This window comes from Centruroides sculpturatus, unplaced genomic scaffold (assembly GCF_000671375.1).
Source record: "Centruroides sculpturatus isolate CEXI.00-Female unplaced genomic scaffold, Cexi_2.0 scaffold1194, whole genome shotgun sequence".
NCBI lineage: Eukaryota > Metazoa > Arthropoda > Arachnida > Scorpiones > Buthidae > Centruroides > Centruroides sculpturatus.
In genome coordinates, this window is record NW_019385400.1 from 203,216 (window position 1) to 221,892 (window position 18,677).

General features: G+C 30.9%; 1 protein-coding gene across 3 annotated transcripts in view; it reads left to right on the forward strand.

Annotated features, from left to right (window-relative positions):
* LOC111638542 (neurabin-1-like) overlaps positions 1-18,677 on the forward strand; it is a 66,703-nt gene that overhangs the window by 31,995 nt on the left and 16,031 nt on the right. For all 3 annotated transcript variants that reach the window (XM_023384268.1, XM_023384267.1, XM_023384266.1), the window contains 8 exons: positions 1,128-1,482; positions 5,005-5,137; positions 9,472-9,592; positions 11,157-11,261; positions 13,603-13,735; positions 14,639-14,800; positions 16,776-16,829; positions 17,873-18,090. In XM_023384268.1, the coding sequence (XP_023240036.1) occupies positions 1,128-1,482; positions 5,005-5,137; positions 9,472-9,592; positions 11,157-11,261; positions 13,603-13,735; positions 14,639-14,800; positions 16,776-16,829; positions 17,873-18,090 (1,281 nt within the window). The remainder of the gene's footprint in view (positions 1-1,127; positions 1,483-5,004; positions 5,138-9,471; positions 9,593-11,156; positions 11,262-13,602; positions 13,736-14,638; positions 14,801-16,775; positions 16,830-17,872; positions 18,091-18,677) is intronic.

The following is an 18,677-nucleotide window of genomic DNA, read 5'->3' on the forward strand; positions in this document are numbered from 1 at the left end:
AATTCAAAACTGTACATGAATTTGGTTCTTCCTCCTGGGTCTTTGATATCAATAGCAAATCATTCTTCTGTAATAGATTTTGTTAACCATTAGCTTCTGTAGGATATGTGATAAATCCATGTAGTCCCTGTTTTGTTTTCTGTTGTTTCTTTTGCTGAAAGATTCATTTTTGTACAATGTAGTCCTTTGCTTTGACTGTTTCATTTTTTGTCCACTTTAAGAGCTCTCTGTATGTAGGATGATGCTCTTTATAAAGTAATTCATTTTGGTTATTGGATCATAATTGAAATTATTTTCCAGTTTGATGACAATAAATCATTTTGTGTCATGCACCCTATCTCAATAATGATGGAATATATTTATGGAATGGTTAAATGGTTCACATACTTATGAAAAAATAATTATTTTTTGATACAAAATTTCAATTCAAGTTATTTTTATTTTTTTCAAATAAACCCAAATTAATTATATCATAATTCTTATTGTATTGTAAAATGTCACAGTTGTCTGTAGCTATTGTACTTTGTTAAAACATTTTTTACTACTGTTGTACATAAAAAAGCAGTTTTTCTTCTCTAATTTCTGTATCTTCTCTTACCTGTTGGTGTTGAGAGCTAAATTTTCCATGTGTGTGCCTCGTGTTGCTTCTTGGTAGCTAGTGTTTTTCTGTCTCAGCATGTTGAGAATGTCATTTGTTTATCTTTTCCATGGTCTTTCTCTGGCTCTAAATCTACTATGTCTTCTTACATATACAGTAAAATATACAGTAACATGTCAACTGTCATTCTTAACAAGTGATAAAACTATTTCTATTATAAAAAAATTGGGGAAATCTTATTTTTTCACCTTTTGCTTTCCATCCAATCTATAAATTAACTTATAATTATTTGCTTTTTGTCTAATATTGTAATAAATCTTCTAAACAGCAATATGTAATTTCCTATAAATTTTAAGGACTTAACACAGTACAGTTTTTAATTGGAAAGCTCACTGAGATTTTATTAAATCAATATGTACATTTCAGGCCATATATCCTTCCTCAATTGGTTATAATTGGTTATAATTCAAGTGTTTTCATATTTTCCAATTTGTATACATAATTTATATAATAAAAATTTTATTTTTAGTTCAAGACAATCGTTGCTTAGCGACGAAGAGGCCCGAGAAGTCGTTTTACTATTGACAAGACAGCAGACTGCATCCAATAGCGATTTATCGGAGACCGGATCTTTATCCGCTCCTTCTTCAATGTACGAAGCCGGAGAAGAGGAAGATCTTGCTGGAGAAGCAATTTGTGATACAGGATTTTCATCCGGAACGAGCGTAGTTTATGAAGATATTGAGTATCATCTTTTGCCGGACGGTCATTATTTTATTGAACAACCAGGATTAGGTAATGAAAGCGATGATGACGAAATGGTTGATTATTGTAATATTCCAACAAGAAAAAGAAAAGTGAAATTTAGTTGCAGTCCTATTAAAGTAAGTATATATTTTCAACATATTGTTTTAATAAATTGTATTATGAGTAAGATTATTTTTCCAATATTGGAAGGCTTTATTAGGATTATTTAAACCCTAAGTTTTCGATCATTGAATTACCAGTAGCGTTACACCTGCAGATGCAAGATTTTGAAATTTTCAAGAATTATCTAATTGGAATAGAGCCGGTGATCCCAACAACAAAGGAAAAGATATTGTTTTAATTTTTAAAAAATGATTTGATTTCCAACAAATAGATGTCAACAATTTATTTTATATGTTTTTCTTTTAATCACTTAATGTATTATGTATATATACTGAGTGGCTGATAAATGAGTAGCGAACAAATATATGGCATAATTAAAGTGAATTTATATAAGAATAAAGTTAAGTGTTCTATTAGATGCTAAGATTATATGCTCTAAAAGGTTAGATCAGTGATTCCCAAACTTTTTCGATCCACTGCCCCCTTTGTTCCGTAAAGTTATACCCAACACCCCCTAACCCATTTTCTCTTGTGTGAGAAAAGGATTGGAAATATTCTTAGGAAAACTTTTCTATGAATCTCACACTTTGTGCCCTTACTGTACATTGTTCTCATCATCTGGAAACCATTAAACGCAATGTTTCCTCTTATCAGCCCCAATTTTGCCTTTGGTCACCGTTCAATACCCTGCCTCCAGCACCTCCTAGATCTACTCATCGCCCAGAAGGGGGCATTATTGCCCACTTTGAGAAACGCTGAGCTAAAATATAAGTCAATGTGTTAGAAATATTCAAGTTGTGACCTTCAATAAAAAATAAAAAATATATAAAATGTCAACATTTTATATATATTCCGTCAAATTTTTATATATAGAATTTGTCTGCTATATTTGTCTTATATATAGAATTTGTCTGCTATATTTGTCTTATATATAGAATTAGTCGCCCCTCTAGATTTCCTTAATGCCCCCAATTCTCATTGAGTCTTCTACTGCCCCCCTGAAAGCCTCCAGTGCCCACAAGGGGGCGTTATCCCCACTTTGAGAAACGCTGGGTTAGATTGAGATATTTGGCATGTTATAGGAGACTATACTGTAGATTTAGACAGCCTGTATAAGACCAATATACTTCTTTTCCACATGGACATATAGTTTTCGTATATCAGTTTACTGCTTAGATGTTATCAATGTGCATTATTTGGAAAGTGTTAATCATTGATTATTAATAAACTAAAAACCAGCTTGTTCCTGGTAACACATACATATATGCACACGCACAAAACTTTATTGGTCCAATCAGTATAATTTCAAGAGAGAAAGGCAATTGATAAACAAGAACAATAGACATATTTAGAAAGGTAAAATTTTATAAGTTGCTGTATCTTATAACATAATCAAGATGGGTTGATGATAATAATAAGTGCGAACGGTTAGAAGTTGAAAGTTGAAATTTGGTACACGGTATATCATGAGAATGTACATTAAGAAGGGATTTTTGGAAATTCCATCCCCCAAAGGAAGAAAAGGAGAGAGTTAGTTTTAGTCAGTATAAAGTGTAAATAATAAAGAAAAAAAGTAAATAGCGTTACATATAATATACATTTTGGCAATTAATAAATATTTTAATCATTTTCACTTTTTGAGTAACCCAAAAACAATAAATCCAAAATAAACAAATTTGAAATATTCAATTCAAAATATAATGTTTCAAATGAGTTTTTTTAGATTTTAGAATTTAAAATTAACCTGATAGTTTACAATAAAATTTTTGATTGATATAAAATAAATGGATCGAAACAAACGTGAGATTTAATTGTTAGCAGCATCAATAGATAATTTGCTGTTCATTTGACCATTAGGATGATGAAGCATATATGAAGTTGCTTATTTTAAGAAAAGTATAAACTGGTAAGAAGTCAACTATAATAGATTGCTGGATGGCTGAGACAGTAAAGGCATTAACCCGTTGCTATGCAGTATCTGGGCTCGAGTTCCATCGAAAACATCAGGAATTTTACAGGGACAACCTGTCTCAAGCACGTCATGCTCTATTCCTCACCACCTAGTTGTTCACATTGTATTTTGACCGAACCTGTAATCATCATAAGAAAAAAGTCTAATTAGTGCATATAGAATAGAATAAAAAAATATAACATTTTCATAAACTTCTATTTGGCTTTAATTTAAAAATATTTTACTAGTACATTTATCTAACAAACAAATTTATAGGCATTTAATTTACAGAATACATATTTTGCTTTTAAGTAGAACATAGAATATTGTTGCAATGTGACTAATTGGCAATGCAAGCCTCATACTTCACAGACTGGCAATTTTCTACTCAGAGAGATTAGCCTGGTTTATAGGTTAATCCTGCTTCATCATATATGTGTATTTTACTTTGTGAAAATTTCAAGGAGCTACTGAGTAATGTATCTTTCTAGTTCCAGTTGCAAGAATGTGATGATGAAATCATTGACCTGCTTTCTGACCTGTTTCAGTAAGCCTCCATCTTTGCAGAGAGTGTATGCCAACATTATGTAGACTAATCTACCTACAGCTTAAGCTTACGGCTAAGAAAGTGAAGCAGTGCAGCATTCTCAGCAATTTCAATGTATCCCTTCACTCCATGAGACATATTTTCAGTGAGAAGATAATGAGATAACCAATGAAACTGAAGGTTGTCTGCAGAAATGTTTTTATCAGCCAGTATAATTAGTAATGGCAGTCTGCATCTTACAAATTTGTGGTTGATTTTGGAAGGGACAGTGCAGAATTGGTTTCTGAACTATAAGAACAGTTCATCATCATGGAGGAAATTGACTAGTGATTTGACTTAGAAAAAATTTTCTGGTACAACTCAAGAGTTGTATGCAACCTGCTCAGGAGGACAACACCCAGATAGCCAAGAAAGTAAGGTGGTAGCCTAATGCTCTGGGAGACCCAGGACCAAATCTGGATGGGTCAAAAATGCTCAAACTTTTTGGGGATGATTTGTCCAGATATGTTGGCCACTGTCCTTCACCATCTGGTTGAACTCATAAGAGGCTTGCTAAAAGGATCCTCTTAGGGCCACACTGCAAAAAAATTATAAAAGAAAGACTTGAGGACGAAATCCTGTATTTAAGATGTGTTTTATTTGTGTAAACCAGACTACATCTGATTTTAAACATTTGGAATATCTTACAACAGGTGTAGCTGAACATTTTCAATTTATTCATGCCCATGAACTTCATTAAAGACTACTGAAGATTTCATTCCTCTTGCCACAGGATCAATCACTGTTGCCACCATTACATTTTTCAGTCCAATTCCTTTTTCCAACTTCTGAATGTTTTTGCAATTGACTTCTCTAAACAATGGAGCAGTCGGGTCATGATTATTTGAGAAACTGTGCAAACAGAAATTCAATTTTTAATTAACTGGAATAGAGATTTAACTACAAAATTCAATTGTTTTCCTGTTAAAAAATTTTAATATTTTTATTTAATTATTTATTATATTATATGACGATTTAAATATTCTATTTGAATTCAAGGTATTTAGCACTTACTCTGTGGAAGAATACGACAGGCGTAACGACGATGTGGACCCCGTATCTGCTTCGGCCGAATATGAGCTCGAAAAACGTATCGAAAAGATGGATGTTTTTCCAGTTAACATAATGAAAGGTAAATATATATTAATTATTATAAAAATATATATGAGGATCATTCTAAAAGTAAAGAACATTTGTTTCTCTAGATATTTTTATTTAAGATAATGAAACAAAACTTATTTTACAACACATATGATACCTTAGCTATATTTATCCACAGTCACCATACAAATTTAAACATTTGTCATAGTGTATCATCAGTTTTTCTATGCTTTCTGCACACTCAATTACCGCCAAGTTCTTGAACCAGTCATTAACGGCCTCTTTCAGTTTGTTGTCACTTCCATAATGATTCCCAGCTAAAATAATCCTTCAATTTTGGGAAAAGATGTAATCACTCGGAGCCTAGTCCGGGTTATAAGAAGGATGTTCAAAAACTTCTCACTTAAACTGCTGAAATAAGTTCTTCGTCAATGCAGCAGCATGTGGATGTGCATTATCCTGCAGAAGCACAATACCTCTGGACAACAGCCCCTACCATTTGTTTCAAATTGAAGCTTTATTCATTACATTACCATAAACCTGTTAATTTTGATAGGGCGGACTTTTTTGCATTCAAAAAGCATATTACACTACGAACCTCACACTTGACGGGATCTTAATTTTGTCACACATTTCAAAGTCACACTGTAAACAGTAAACGATCATTGTGGCTTGCTGTTAGCATCAGACTAGCGCGAAAACATGGGAAGGTTCGTGACGCGGCAGTTGAGGGTGGTGGGAGAACTGAATGGCTTGTCAGATCAAAATGTTCTTTTCTTTTAGAATGACCCTCGTATCATATGATTCATCATTGTAAATGATGAATCATATGATGATAACTGTATAATTCTTTGCATTATTGTTTAACGAATCAATTATTAAAAAATTCTTCTTTAGATTGTAGAAGATTGTGTGAGAAATTTTATTTTATAGTTATGTTAAAGAAATGTTTTCAGAGAATTTTTAATATTAGCAATTTATTAAAACTTGCTTTGATTTGAGCCATTATTGCCATCATTATAATTGTTTTACTAGATCTGTTGTTGCCATTTATCTATATTCAAGTTAATGTTTACCTTCAATTTTTATATTTGCAGATGGTCAGAAAAGTAACAGAAAATTCACACCTTTCTCATACTTTCCAGCAGTAACTATTTAATAAACAAATGTCTGTGACCACATTTGGGGGCCCACAACAGATTAAGCTTAGGCAAAATTGAACACCTCTAGCCAGTTTGAAGTTTTGGAAGATGGTGATTTTATTTGATGTCATTAACCTGATGCAGGCCCCCAAATGTGGCTGGAAAGGTTTGTTTACCAAACAGTTACTGCTGGAAAGTGTGAGAAAGGTGTGAATTTTCTGTTATATGTAATTCCAGCTTGCAGATTAAAGGTTATAAGTAAAACATGGCCTGTCTGTTTTACTTATAACCTTTGATATAAAATAACTTTTGCTTGTTTGTTTGTTGAAATGTAAATTTTTTTATATAATAATTAAAAATTGTATTTTAAAGTCTTTATTTCTATTTCTACAAAAAACATCTCATTCCACATAAATATTATTTATGCAGTAACTAATCACCCATCTAACTTGTATTGTGGAGTAAACTGCACCAGTCGATCTACAGTAAATATTGATATATTAGTGGCATTTGATATTATCAAATAATCAACCATCAACATGATATTTTTGATATCAAAGTCGGGAAAATGATTCTTGGCTAATATTGTCATCGATATCAATATTACAATATCAGGATTTATTGAAATTTACAAAGATAATGTAATTCGAGTACGGAAGCTCCTCTATCTATGAATGTTTGGCTTACAAACGATTTTATTGTGTCTAAAATTTAAATTTTGCACGGATTATGAAGTTCTCTATCCAGTCTGTGTGGTGACATTGAAGTTGATTTTTAGCCAGTAATAAATAATTAATGTGGATTTATTTCTATTGTGTATTGTTATTTTTCATTTTTGCACAAATTCTGACGTTCCATTGCGTTGAAGTCAGTAACTTTGGATTAACGGCATTTTTCACTATTGTTGTAATTTTTATAAACTCTTGCGGTTGGGGCTCCAAAAATTCATCCAAAAATTAATAATAAATCTGGCAGTGAAGTTAGAGCCACACTTCTTGCATTTATTACTATGGAAAAGTAAACTTGACATTATAATACTTACTGCATTAGATGAAAAAAACTGCATTTGAAACACGCGTTAGTAAGCAGTAATGAGTGTAATGTATTCAATTAAGCACATTGAAGGATCAAACACTAACAATATATGGTTATTCTTTGTACAAATGTACCAAATAGGTTAGATTTCGACTTACAACAAAACCTTGGAAACTCAACCAGTTTGTAAGTAGAGAAGTGCCCACAGTTCAAAGTTTTTTTTTTTAATATATTTGTCACACTATTCCAATTTAGGTAGGCTTGCTTCCAATAGATGTAAAACTGTTGAAAGCAAGCTTTTTTCACTCTTACAATGTCTACATATTTTTTTATTCCAATCATTGCACACAAAAATGAATAAAAAGATGCCCAGTGAGCTATTATTACAGCATCTCCTCTCCTCAAACTAAATTACGGAACGGAATGTGCTATTCTGTGATTTGTTTGCTCTCAAACTGATTAATAATTTGTAAATTTGAGTGTTGGAAGAAAGCCAAGGAATGGTTTAAATGAAAAATTTATTGCAACTGATCATGCCTATTATGATATTTATACATTTATTTATGACCATATATTTCTAAATAATTGATAGACCAATTTGTATCTTTCTTGTGAAGCACATATTTCTCTTAGTTTATACAAAATCTCTATTGTTTATTAAGGTCATGCCCAATTTTAATAAAACGATTATTTCAGTCTCTTGCAATTCCAAATTTTCTTGTAGATTTTTTGTTAGCTAGAATTTATTGTTCATTTTTTATTCATTTACTATGTGTTGTGCTTCATACGTTTATCTTTTATATTCTCCAAATGCCTTAGAATAAGAACTAAATAACTGAATTTTATTCTAAAATCTAAGTTGTCATATATTTAAAGTACTGTAATTCCTTGCTTATGATCTGTATTGGTGTATAATCCATTTTTTTATTGATTAAAAAAGTTTGTCATATAATTTTCTCAAGTTTATGTCAACTTTTAGTTGCTTTCTTGGGGCATCAACATTGAAATAATGCAATTTGTAAGGGCATTTGATAATTAAAATGAAGTAATCGCTACAGTGACAGATCCAAAAAATGTCACTGTAACAAACTTTTTCCATATCGGTAGTGAAGAAAACAAACATTGCTGTCTGTCATGTCAAAAAGAATGAATATCTGTTGAACGGTCACAAACAAAACCTTTCTATCAGCGATGAACTTAAACTTCCAAATGTTTTCGGCCTTCGCCAAGGCCTGCTTCAGGTGCTGAACTAAACTTGCTTCTGACAAAGACCATTAGAGCCAGTTTAGTTCAGCTCCTGAAGCAGGCCTTGGCGAAGGCCGAAAACGTTTGGAAGTTTAAGTTCATCGCTGGTAGAAAGGTTTTGTTTGTCACTGTTCATTTCTCACACCAGTGTTTCTGAGAAGAAGTCTGTTATTGAAAATCTGTTTATTGAGAGTCACGGCAGTGATTCTGTTTCAAGTAAAAAGTCATAGACTGACTACATATACAGGAATCAAAGTTGCCGATTTTCAGGAGTCAATTTCTCTGCTTCTCCAAATGTCTAAAGTAATTCTGAATGTCTTGCTTGAAAGATAATTCTTTTCTTAGCTGGTATGCAAACTTTTGGGATTTTCTATGATGGGTTTGCCAAAATATGAGCAATTGAAAAATGCAAAATTTACCAGAAAAGCCCTGTTTTCTTCTTTTTCTTCATCCAGCAATTCAGACACTCCTAGAGGAAAACTGCTGGGTCTATAAAGTTCAAATTTTAAACTTAAGTCTCTCTCATTTTTGGTGAGATGCTGGCAAAACTTTCGGGTCGATAGGTCAAAGTTTCAGGTTCCCCATAGATCTATCTTACTTTTATCAGTTCATTTTATGCTTGTAAAGATTAAAATCTTGTGGGTATCACTTCAAAAGCACCAAGTTTACCTCGTAAAATAGTAAAGATGCCAAGTAAAAACTTGTCATAATTTTTACTTGGCACAATATTTTTACATCTCAGATGCTTTTACTTGGATTACAAATTTAAAAAAACAACCTTAAATCACTGGTAAAGAACTTTAATGCACTTAACGTTTGGACAAACGTTTTCAATCTTAGTAGATCCCAGTTTTAAAATTTTGTGGAATAACTAACCTAGAATCGTAAAAATGTTGCCATTGTTATATTTATAAAAGTTCACTTTAATTTATTTGCAATTAAGGTCCAGAAGGATTAGGATTAAGTATCATCGGAATGGGTGTAGGAGCGGATGCTGGTCTCGAAAAATTAGGAATCTTTGTTAAAACGGTGACAGAAGGTGGTGCTGCACACAAAGATAATAGGTGAGATTATGTAATTTTAAATTGTTTTATCTAGTCTAATCAAATTTTTCTTATAATCAATACATTCTTCTTGAATGTAATTGAATTATTTGAGGTAATAAATAATATTTAAATGTTTGTATTACAATAATAAAAAAATATAAATATAAAAAACACTAATACTAGTTTAAATTATTTGACTATAAAAGAAAAATAGATTTTATTGATGACTGAAGTCAAGTTGCTAGCATAGAAAACTACAGAAAACATATAACAATTACTGATGTGCACATGTATGATCATGTACATTGTGAGTGCATATGTGATGATATAATACAGAGGTCTCAAACTCAAATGCAGCAAAGGGCCTGTCAAATAGATGTATATTACCTTTTGCTGCCAGGTTTTTACAACTTACATAAACAGTTAGATACTTGAATTTTTGTTTTAATTTATGCAAGATATTAGAAAAAATTGTCAGGGCTGTGGGCCCGATACGAATCCTTAACGGGCCATATCCGGCCCTTGGGCTGCCAGTTTGTGACTCCTGATATAATATAATTAATATAAAAACTTATAAAATGGTTTAAAAGAACAAATATTTTGCAAACTTACATTTTTAATCTTATGCTTGTCTTCAGGCAAGTCAATTCAAACCAACCAAATCTAAATATGGATTAGGTTGGTTTGAATTGACTTGGAAAGTGATGCAAGACATCAGGATCAGCCCTCTGAAAGTAGTCAGGGCAGGATATCTAGTATTTAATACTTGTGATTTAAATCAGTGTTTTTCAACTGCCAGTCCACATAAAAATATTTGACTGTACGAAAACTGGCTCAGTTAATTACGGGTGACAATTAAGTAGTACTCTAGAGTTACCATATATATTTTGTTACATACAGTAACTGTAAATAAGCATTATTCATAGTTGCATATAATCACTCAGTCCACATAAACTTTTTCATATTTTACCAGTTTGCAATAAGTGGAAGGTTGAAAAACACCAGTTTAAATAACTTTAACAAAAACAAAAATTTTGTGATTAAAAGCTTAGAAAATACCTCTAATGCATTATCTAGGAATAGGTTAATAATTACTCTTAAGCACTTTTTAAAGCTTCTTTGCTTGGTATTCATACTGTTAGTTTAAAATTGTTCAGATTGGGTTGTAGGCATCTTTCTGCTCCAAGATCACCGAGAAGGAAAATAAGACTGCTTAAGGAGAGGATCAAACTCCCCAACCTTCTGATTACGAGACTTCCACATTACCTATTAATTATTCTATTTTATTACATGACCATTAAAAATATTAAAATTAAACATCTTGAAGTTGTCTTTATATTTGGAAGCAAACAATTTGTAAATTTATTTATAAAATTTTGTTACTTATTTTTGATGTATTAATTACAAAATAATAGAATAGCTAATGAAATTTTTTTGTTGCAAGCATAATTTATTTATTTTCTAAAATTTAAAACATTAATTGTTGTTTCGGGTTTGAAATGAATATGAAATATAAATTTCATTTCTGTTTTATGGCAGATTTTCGTGAAGAGACGTAAAAAAAGTTTTTATTTCTATTTAGAATTCACGTGAGTGATCAGATTATTGAAGTGGACGGAAAGTCGTTAGTTGGCGTAACTCAAGCGTACGCGGCATCAGTTCTTAGAAATACCTCTGGTATGGTCAGGTATGATAATTTAATTATTACTATAAATTGTGTGTGTAGTTAATTGCTTTACTATTAATTCTTAGATTTAATTACTTTTTTTTTTCTTGATTGATTGATATAATCTAATAAAAATAGCGATATTGGAGAAATAATAATTTATTTGGCTACAATTATCAGTCATCTTCACATTCATGTAACAAATTAACACTCTGGGATAAGGCACTTATTAAATGCTTTGCAACATTGTAAAATATATAGAAATTATTCAGATATATGTAGATTTTTTCAGAATAAATGTTATCAAGTCTTTATTATCAGAAATTAATTGGTATTTTGATAAATTTTATTTATATCATCAGAGTACACAAACACAAATTGTATCATTATTGAATTTATGGATTTATGTAATACACTAGCAAATAGTTCTTGAAGAAATACTTAAAACAAAAACTTTTTTCACAAAAAATATCAAATAATAATTATATCGTTACTGTTAAGAATTTTGCAGTGTACTTTAATTGATTTTCCAAAGCTTCATTTGATGGGATTGATGAAGTTTTGCAGACTTCACAGTTTTGTACCAATAATATTTAAAAATATATAAATATCTTGGAAGTAGTAATATTTTGTGTAAGAGTTTGTAATTCACATTAAAGAAATGATGTTTATAACATCACTTTTTTAATGCAAATTAATACAGAGTGCTTCAAAAATAGCTACACATCTTGAGGGAAAGATATTGGTGAACTGATAGAAGAAATATATAAGATCAGAACATTGAAATGTAGTCAAACACTTCAAGTTTTATGTCCGTTGGTTTTTTATGGTTTGATATGACTCATTTATGTGGCAGACATTCTTTATGGCTATACTGACTACAGATGGAATATCTGTAGTCAGTATAGCATCTCAGGTGTCACTTGAGCAACTGCAGTTGTAATTCGAGTTTGGAGTTTGATTACATTTGTAGATATTACCTGCAAATGTGATGAAATCTTCAACAAATCTCCACAAGAAAATATCTAAATCTATTAGATCTGGGGAACAAGGTTGCCGTGTTATTGGTGCACCCTGATCAACCCACTGTCCTAGAAATCTGTTGTTGATATACTCTCACATTTCTCTAAGGTAACGACAGGGTAAACCTTCTTGCTGGAAGCAAATGCATCCTTCCTGCTCATCTTGGTCAAGTCAAGGAATGAGAAACTGTTGGAGCATGTTCAGATACACAATGCTGGTAATAGTCATCTCTGCAATATGGCACACACAACATCCAGTCTCAGCAAAATTCTTGTGCCACAAGTAAATTGTAGACCGACTGGGTGGTTTGCTGTGATACTTGGTACAGAAATTTCTTTGAACCAAAACACACAACAAGCTGTCTCCACACCCATAAAAGAAGCCATCTTGATATTGGCTAATCAGACTGCAGTGGGAGTTTTCGGTGCATAGGTTTACGTAAATGAAAATTGATATATATGACTAAATTTGTCATTTAAAAATATTGTTCACATCCTTCAAATACATTTTTATTCTTCTACAAAGTTGTGTAGACAATTTGAAACAACCTGTATCATAATTTAGTAACTATAAACTGTCCAAAATATGTTTTACAAAATTTCTTCATATTCAAAATCCATAAATTCTTTAGGTATAATCTATGGAACAACTTTTTTTTGTCGGTAACTGCTGCAACTTTAACAGAGTGTCCACTCAACGAATCAATTAACAGTACACTATCATAACGGTTCAAACATTGAATTTGTTTTTCTTCAATTGTTAGAATGCGTATAACTACTTTTGCAAAATGACTGCAAGAATCAAATTTGCTGTGCAAAAATAAATCACTTTTTGCATTCTGCTTTTATTTTCACTAGTAAACACATATCCAAACTAAGCTCATAAGAGCAGGGTAATCGACTGCCAAACCCAGGTCATTGGGTATTAGGATATTAAAATTGTTATTTTATTTCATTTTGTTGAATTTAATATTTATTATTTTTTGATAAAAAAACAAGTGAAGAGATATGAGTTTTACAATTATATAAATTTTGACAAGGGCCAAGTTTACAATTTAATTTTTAACTTTATAACTCTGTTCGAACAATCTAAAATTTATTTTTAGGTAGTTAACCTGAAAGGTTTATCGGACAATCTCAAAATATTTAAGTTTGATTCTTCTTTTATCTCTTGTTTTTGTAGTTATTTAATTCACTTATAATTAATATTATACAAACATTAGAGGACATTTTAGTCATTTTTTTTGCATTTAATCTTTTGTGATTTCTTATGAATAATTTCCTTTTTGGTGTGATAGTCATAATAAACGTAGTTGCTTATAAATTTATTTTGTATGTAGATTTCTAATCGGAAGAGAAAAAGATGCCGAAAGCAGCGAGATTGCTTTATTGATCTCTCAGTCTCTGCAAGCGGATCGAGAAAGAGCTCAGCATCAGGCGATGAATCGCATTTCCGAAAAACTTCATCAAGAAGTACGTAATTTATGTAAATGTTTTGAAATTTTAGCTTGAAGTTTTTAATACTTTCTGTTCTCTTATATATTTTAAAATATGACGTTTTCCAAAACAGATGCTACCATTTTAAATTATCATAATTAGGTTAATTATTATCCGAAAAGTATGCAATATACACCAATTGATCGAGTAATCATTCAAGTTTCATCTTCATCTGCATTCATACATCTTATATACCACTTCTAGGAAGCATTGTAAACAAAAAGGGCAATTCTACAACAGAGAAGGCATTCTGCAGTTTGCAAAGTTGAAATCACTTGTCGTGCAACACGAGTAATCTTCAGGAGCTGTAGAATTGTGGTTGCTGCGGGAAGAATGACACTGAATATACCATAACAAGCATAGGAAGAATTTAGTGTCAATTGGATGTGTGCCATGTGAAACGAGGTGTACTGTACATATTTCAAAATTGTATTGGGCAAATGTGAAACTTGAACGGTTTTCCAATGTTTTAATGCATGTTATGACATTCTCAGATAATAATTAGCATAATTACAATAATTTAAAATAGTGGCATTCTTTTTGAAAGACTCGTATTAATATATTTTTACTAATCATTGGTGTTATACTTGTTTCTGACTTGTTTTCATCACTATCTGTCATATATCAAAAATTCATATTTAATTTTTTAATCGTCAGCTTTATTTTCATTTTAAATTATTGCTATTCATTGCTATGATATCAGTAATTTTATTTGTCTTATTAATTAAACATTATAATCTGAATGTATTTATTTGAGAGAGAATGATATTGAAACATCTTGTACTATTTGTTTACATAAAATTTGCTAATTTCTTCATTTTTACTTCAATAATAAGTTGTAATTCATACCTTATAAAAAATTCTAATTTTCATATACAGGAAATTGTTCAGGGTTGTGAAAGTTCTAGTTTATCTCAAGATTCTACACCCGAAGAGGGAGAAGACGGCCCGACGGTGGAGGTGTTCGATTTGGCAAACGACAGCAGCGATTCCGTGTCACCCGACATGGATGTCGAAACACTGAGAATTAAATTACGTGAGGTATAAAATTTTAAATAATTAACCAATTAGAAATGTTAAAAACGAATACAAAAACATTAGGAAATTGGTGTTAACTAGTGATGGGATGATACCAAAAGTTTTCCTGATTCTGCTTTCAATTCTTCCAAAAGTTTATTTTAGCTTAGAAAAATTAGCGTGTTACGTTATGGCATGGTACATTCATTTATTAATAAACATCAAGCTTAAGAATGGAAAATGATCGGAAAATCCAATCTTTCAATAGAAACGTGAAAAATCTCCATTTATATGTGGATTCACATGCTTTTATTGTGTACTATAAAATAAATTTATAACTTTATTTTGGATAAAATTAATATTGCAACCCTACCCCAAAGAAATTGCAGCCAATTCTCTTTTACTTAACGAACTATCCCATTGTGTCATGTAAGGTCGCCTCTCAAATTATTGTGCGTGGTAGTGATGGAACATATGTACAGATAGAATGTACAGTAGATACAGAATACAGATTGCCGGTCAATGCAAACCTTAAAATCACCCTATCTCTCTTAAAATGGGGACAGTTAATTAATACCAATCGAGTGCATTCTCGCATTGCTCTGGCTACATGAAGGAAAAGTGTGCCGTGACAGATGTCACCTGGATCACATACGCTCTGCTTGTCAATGTGAAAGTTTCTAATAAACTAATATTTAATTGTTGTTGTAATATCATAATTTTAAAAATTTTTAAACTTTGACTGAAACAAATAATTAATTTTCTTATAAAATGTGAAAGAATCATTTTTAAGAATTGGAAATCATGGTAAGATTTTCTCAATTCCGATTCCAATAGCCAGAAAATGTCTGCTATTTCCGATTCCGATTAATCATCCCATCACTAGTGTTAAACTGTAATATCTTTTTTTATTAATTAAAATACAAGAAGATACAAAATGTTTTATTTAGAAATTTTAATACCATCATAATTTTTGAAGGTTTAATGTAGATTAATCAATTCTTATAAGCAATATTTAACAAAAAATAGTACAACATAATTCTCAACTATTAAATTTTCTTCACGTTAACATCTGACAATATAATTTATCATTCAAAATGAAGAAAGAATTATATCTTTTGTTGTTATTAATATACTTCTAATTAGATATTCCAAACTTTAAAATTATAAATAATCGGACATTAGCTTTTGGAAAAACCATCAAAAAATTTTATTTTTTATAATTTATGTTTTGGATAACTGTAAGAGTCGTTAAAATATGCATAATTATAAATTATGGTCTTTCAAAATAATATTTATTTGCCATATTTCCTGCAGTAATTGCCCACGTAAATATTCTTGTAATAATCACCCATCTAACTGCATTGTGAGTAAACTACACTGGTATATTAGTGGCATTCAATATTGTCGAATAATTGATTATTGAAACGATATTTTCTGGTATCAAAGTTGGAAAAATTAATACCAGCCAATGTTGTTTCGGTGTTTGATATTACAGATATTGGGAAATATCAAAATTTATGAAGTTAATTAAGACTTTCAAATTAACTATAACAAACATCAAACATCACACAGCCCGATAAGTATATAGAAACGTCCAACGATATCCCGATCATTTAGACAATCGTTGGATGTTTCTATGTTCAAATTACTTTATATATATATATATATATAAGTCATGATATTTCAATTTAAATAGTTTTACATTTTTTTTTCGTTCTTACATCGTTAATTCTTGTTTAATCTAATAATCACCCATCAAAAAATAAAAAAAAAACCTGTGGGCAATTATTGCAGAAATATGGCAGCCTAAATCAATGGCTACGATTACACTCCTTTAATTAATAATAGTCTTTTCTTTTATTGTTTCATACGCTACACAAATGATACAACTATATTTATTTTATAACACTTTTGATATAAAAATAACTAGTTTCTCATTTGTATTGGAGACAAGATTGAAGGATGGTATGATAAATAAATAAGTGTTTAATTTCAGGCTCAGTATAAAAATGCTATTGCAGAAGCAGAGTTGCGCAAAGTAAAGGAAAAGGTGTGTGTAATTAATTTCGATATTTTTAATTAATTTAAGGATTTTTTAATAGTCAAGGCCTACTTAAGGTTAGTTTACACCGAGTGGATAGTGAACGAGAAAAGCGATTTACTTAGCAAATTTGATCCACGCAATCAAAAACTAAAAGCAGTTCTTAATTTTAAGTAGCCAATCATTTGCAAGCAAAAGAGAAAACGTCATCTTAAAAAGCAAAATAGCTGCTTCCAATATTCTGTAATAACCATGTTTATTTATTTATTGAGAAAAAAGATAAGTCAAAAAGAAAATGATGCTAGGTGAGAGAAACGTTAAAAAATTGTGAATTACGACATCTACTCTTGTGTGAGAAAGTTTCTGTAGCCATCTTTAAAACAACAAGAACCATGTGACAACTAGTGGGAATACAATTGTTGGCAAAATATTTTCGCTAGCAAAAAAGCTCAATGATTTCAAAGTTCAAAGTGATTCATAAAATAGTAAAATTCACCAAAAACGATGTCGCATCTGATGTGTTGTTCGTTCCGTTTTTCGCTTTCACTGACAAATTGCACTTGGTGTGAACTAAGCCTTATAGTTTAACGCGTGCCAGTTTTTAGAAAAATGATTATTGCTGTTAAATGTCATGAGGAATAGGAATTTTTAAAATTTTCTATCGAAATTTATAAACATAAGTGGTAAAGTGTCAATTTTATAGAGAAAATAAATGACAATTTTTACAGAAAGCTAAATTGTTTTCAAACTTCTACAAGAGTTTTTGTTATATGTCTTTACATGATTATAGAAACATCCCAGAAGCTGGAACTTCATATACTAGTTTATGCTTATCACACAACTTCCAGTCATTGAGTATTCAATCACAAACATTTTTTGGCTTCGTTTGGAGGTCCTCTTCAGTCTTCTATAACTCTTGTCATTTTGCTCAAAGAGGTCCTCCAAATGAAGCAGAAAACATTTGCGATTGATTACTCAATGTGCCAAAAGTTGTGTAGTATTCGTATAGTTAAAAAATAAAAATTAATTACCGACTTTCAACTTCTAAACAGTTGATGGCATTAGAACGTATCGAGTCAGAACGGATCGAATTCCTGAGACAGTTAGAAGCGGCCCAACTGCAGCTTCAGGAGGCTGAACGTACGCTTCAGGCCACCTGTCAAGAAATGAATCATTACCGTCAGATGTTAGAAGAAAGCCAGGGACAATTTATTTCTTTGGAAAGGAAATATATTAAGGCTAAGAAACTTATAAAAGAGTTTCAACAAAGGTAACAATAATGAGATTTATTATTTACTCCACACGAAATTATTGATATATTTATAATATAAGTTAGAATTGCGTATTATTTTAATGAGAAAAACGTTAATTTCCTCAATGGCTGGCCTGCGGCTCCAATCTAAACATAATCGAGAATGTTTGGTACCTAATGTTGTCCAAAATTTATGCCAACAATCAGTACGACAGGCTTGACGACCTAAGGAAATCTATCAAACGATGCGCCGACACATTCCCGGCAAAAATTATTGTCAATCTCTACAAATCAATTCCAAAACAATTTTATACAGAACAACTTTATTTTCTTTTATAGAAAATAAAGGTGGTTCTACAAATTATTAATAGGTTAATAAAATTTGTAATCAATTACATTTTTGTATTTTTTGATCAATAAACAAGATGTAACAAAAACTTTTGGCCACAAGTGTATAGATGAAATCACATTATACCGTATACACATTAATAATTAATAACAAAATTTAGAGTTTTAAGAGTATATAGCTATGATGGCCAAACTGTGGCTTCCATACAGCCTACTTATACAATTTATTTTTGTAAATTTAAACCCCCTAAATTAAG